General features: G+C 64.5%; 1 protein-coding gene across 2 annotated transcripts in view; it reads right to left on the bottom strand.

Annotated features, from left to right (window-relative positions):
- DUSP7 (dual specificity phosphatase 7) overlaps nucleotides 1-2,977 on the bottom strand; it is a 4,447-nt gene extending 1,470 nt beyond the window's left edge. The window contains exon 1 of one of the 2 annotated variants that reach the window (XM_014529752.1): nucleotides 1,770-2,977. In XM_014529752.1, coding sequence (XP_014385238.1) covers nucleotides 1,770-2,340 — 571 coding nt within the window. In that variant the 5' untranslated portion in view covers nucleotides 2,341-2,977. The remainder of the gene's footprint in view (nucleotides 1-1,769) is intronic. The other variant, XM_014529751.1, reaches the window with a different exon arrangement.
- Nucleotides 2,978-3,575: the final 598 nt, after the last annotated feature.

Below are 3,575 nucleotides of genomic sequence, written 5' to 3'. Positions count from 1 at the left end.
ACTCCCCCCCCACCCTCAGCTCTCAGGCTCCTCTGCCTCGGATAGGAGCTCAACAAATACAGGTGGAGCCACTGAACCACTCGCCCTGTGGTCTCCCCTCCCCTGGACCCAGGGCAGCTGCCCCTCTCAGCGCCACAGCCGTGCCAGGTTCACAGATTAACAAGAGGCAGCCCAGGGCCCTCAAGGCTCCCACTTCCCTGCCTGTGAGCTCACTGGGCACGGTATCCAGTCGGTGCTCAATCAGTGCACTCCTAACGATGCCCCTGGTGCCCACAGCCTGTGGCCTGGCAGAGCTTCCCCTCCCCACCTCCAGGGCTACCCAGGGCTAAGCATTCAGTAGGTACTTAATTGAGACTCAGGGACTGACGGGGGCAAGACCAGCAGGGGAAGACGGATGCTGTGGGCACGGGGAGCCGTGTGGTCTGACCTTGAGATTGGGGGCAGAAGGCGGGGAGAGATGGGCCTCTAGTGGTGACACACCAGGATACGGGCAACGCCTGGCCCCCAACCCACTCCTGTGTGATCCAAAGTGAAACCACTTCCGCGCTTCATTTTTAGCCTCCGGGGTGTGGCTGAGCAGTGGGGGCTGGCGCTGGGTCCTGTCCCGCTGCGTCCTCTGATGCTTGGGCCTCCACTCCCTCCTCGTCAAGTGGGGAATAACGGTCCCCCCTTACACCCTGCTCCATCCCCTCCCCAGACGCAGAGGGGCTTTCAAGAAGGAGAAAGGCATCCACAAGCCAGACTCAGCCCCTGGGAATCCGGGGTCCCTCCACTCCCCTCCCTCACTGGGGTCAGCACAGATGCTGAGGCAGCACCACAGCGGGGGAGGGAGTCCCCCCCCCTCCCAGCCCCAGCCCCTCCCCTAGGCCTCCACTTCCTTCCTTCCTCCCAGCCAGGCACCTAGTTTTGGTTCCCAGTAAGCGGATGAGGCGGGGAAGCCTCCCACTTCCTGTTATTAAAGCCAGCCCAGCCCAGCCCAGCTGACACCCAAACGCCCTCACCGGACGGCCGCCAGCAGGGAAGACTGCCCTGGCCACCCTCCCTGCCACCGGAGGCGGGCAGAAGCCCGGGTCTCCATTCACTGGTCCCTTCCCCACTCCCTGGGAGAGGGGGGCAGCCTCCAGCTGGCTGAGGAAGCAGGATGGGGGGGGGGGGTCAGAGACAAGGCAGCTCATGGAGACCAAGTCAGCTGAGGCTGGGCTGTAGGAGGCTCTAAGCCACACAGCAGAACACGCTGCTCTAGGGGCAGCCTCCCCCACATTCTCTCTACACCCCCTTTACCCGGGAGCATCTGGGGCCCCACCAAGGCGCTCTGGGTCCCCACATTCCAACAGCTGCCTGTTGGGGGTAGGCCTCTGGCTCCAGACCCCGCCCCGAACTCCCTCAGGTGTACAGTAGAGCCCACGGAGGCACCGTGACAGCCCCAGCCTGCAGACACGTGTGCTGGGGCGTGAGGCAGAGCCAGCGAGACCCGTGGGAGGTCTGAGAGCTGTGATGTTCCGGCTCGTTCAGCCCGAAACAGCAGCCAGAAAGGCCAAGCTGGGCAGGAGGGGCCTGAGGTGCCTGAGACCCAGGGACTGCTCAGATTCGGGGGCCTCGGTGACTCACAGCGGGCACAGGTACACCCATGGGCACACGCTGGCACATGCAGGGCACACACAGGCCTCGGCAGGCCCAGAGGTACCCAGTCAGGCGTGGCTACACCCAGAGTCCTGTACACATCTTGCCGCGCCTGCCCACCCCCCCACCCACAGCACAGCAGCACCTACCGATGAAGCTGATGGCCTCGGGGAAGAACTGGGACAGGTTCTGGCTCCAGTGGTCGGAGATGGGGATCTGCTTGTAGGTGAACTCGCCGCCGTGCTCGAAGGCGTTGGGCAGGTTGGGCGTGACGTTGAGGATGTACTTGATGCCGTACTTGCCGAGCACGTCCAGGTTGGTGGAGTCCTTGGCGCAGCCGAGGTAGAGGTAGGGCAGGATCTGGACGGGGAAGGCCGGCTGGCTGGACGGCACAGGACTGCCGTCCGACTCGGTGGCGCTGCTGGGCAGCTCCCGGTCCGACTCCCCGTCCGAGCAGTCAGAGCTGATGCGCAGGCCCCCCAGGCCCAGCACGGAGGTGGGCGGCGAGCTGCTGGGCGAGGACGAGCTGTCCACGTTGGTCTCGCAGTGCTCCGAGTACTCCGTCTGGAACTTGTTGAAACCACCTGTGGCCAGGGCAAGGCAGGGCCTGGGTGAGAGGCTGGCCATGCCCCTGGCCAGTGCCCCGGCCCCAATGGGGGCCGCACAAGACCAACGATAGTCAGGGGTCCCCATGTCAAGCACCATCACAACAGCCAACATGGGCTGTGCCAGTCAGTCACACATGTACCTTCCCCTGTTTTCCCCACATCTGTCCTATGACCCACTTCACAGATGAGGAAACTGAGGCCCCAGGAGGGGAAGTAACAGGCCTGAGCTCCAAACCCTTCCGCATTAGGCTTCAGGGCCCCAGCCATACCACCAGCGTTAGGGCCCGGAGCACAGGCCTCAGCTCCTCCCTCCTCTGCAGCTCCTCTGCGCACCTGGCCCGCCCGGGGTTTGCCCACTAATGGCTAAGTATCAGCGAAAGCAGACAGCCCCATCTCAGGCCAGCACCGGCGGGTCTGCAAACCGCTTGTAGACAGGACTGCAGAGGCCAGAGCTATGTCGGGGTTAGAAGCAAAGAGGCCTGCGCCTCGGATTGGGAGTCCAGGGCTTGCCCCCACCCCCAACCAAAGTCTGTATTGGCTGGTCATTTCCCCGCAAGGGGCAGATTCATGAGGCCCCAGCTCCACTGCTCCAAAACCCTCCCTCAGAACACAAGAACCCCCTCGCCTTGGATCCAGGGAGGGGGAGAGCCACCAGGGCTTTACAGGGAGGAGAGATGGGGAGCGTCTGCAGCAAGGCTCGGGCCCTGCGCCGGCCTCCCCTCCCTCCCGCCTGCCCGCCTGCTGCCAGCGAGAGGCCATTTTGGAATGTTAATTGGAAACACCGGCTGCAGCCACTAGCGGCCCCCCCAACCCCCGACTCCCTCTTCTGCAAGCTCTGGGGCAGCAGTCTGGGTCTGGGGGCCCCGGAAAACTAGGGCCAGGGAAGGGAACACTAACTCACAGCCCAGCCGCCCCCTCCCCCCCCCGCAGAGGCCTCCAAGAGGCGGTGATCCCCAAGCAGCGAGCTATGCGGGAAGGCTCAGTCCCCCAACCCAATGTCCCTGTGCCCCGCGGGCGCGATGGTGCCCAGGCTCCTGTGTTGACCCTGGCCTTCCAGGGACACGCATTCCAGGCTGGAGGAGCGGAAGTTGGGTGCCCTCTCGCCTTTGAGGGTCAGGATGGGTCCCTCCCTCCTCCGAGGGGCTCGGCTGGGAGTTGGGCGCTGCTATGGCGCCAACAGTTAAAAGGAAAGCCCAGGCGGGGGAAAGTTTGTTCAGTCCGAATCGGACCCAGAAAGGGGTGCAGAGCCCCCCCGCCCCTCCGCGCGCGCGCGCACACACACACACACACACACACCAGGCTAAACCTTAGGGGCCGGGCTCCGGAGAGGGGCGGATGGGGGGCGGG

This window comes from Myotis brandtii, unplaced genomic scaffold (assembly GCF_000412655.1).
Source record: "Myotis brandtii unplaced genomic scaffold, ASM41265v1 scaffold693, whole genome shotgun sequence".
NCBI classification, from domain to species: Eukaryota; Metazoa; Chordata; class Mammalia; order Chiroptera; family Vespertilionidae; genus Myotis; species Myotis brandtii.
Note: the sequence above shows the minus strand (reverse complement) of the source record. Positions and strands in the feature narration are given on the sequence as shown.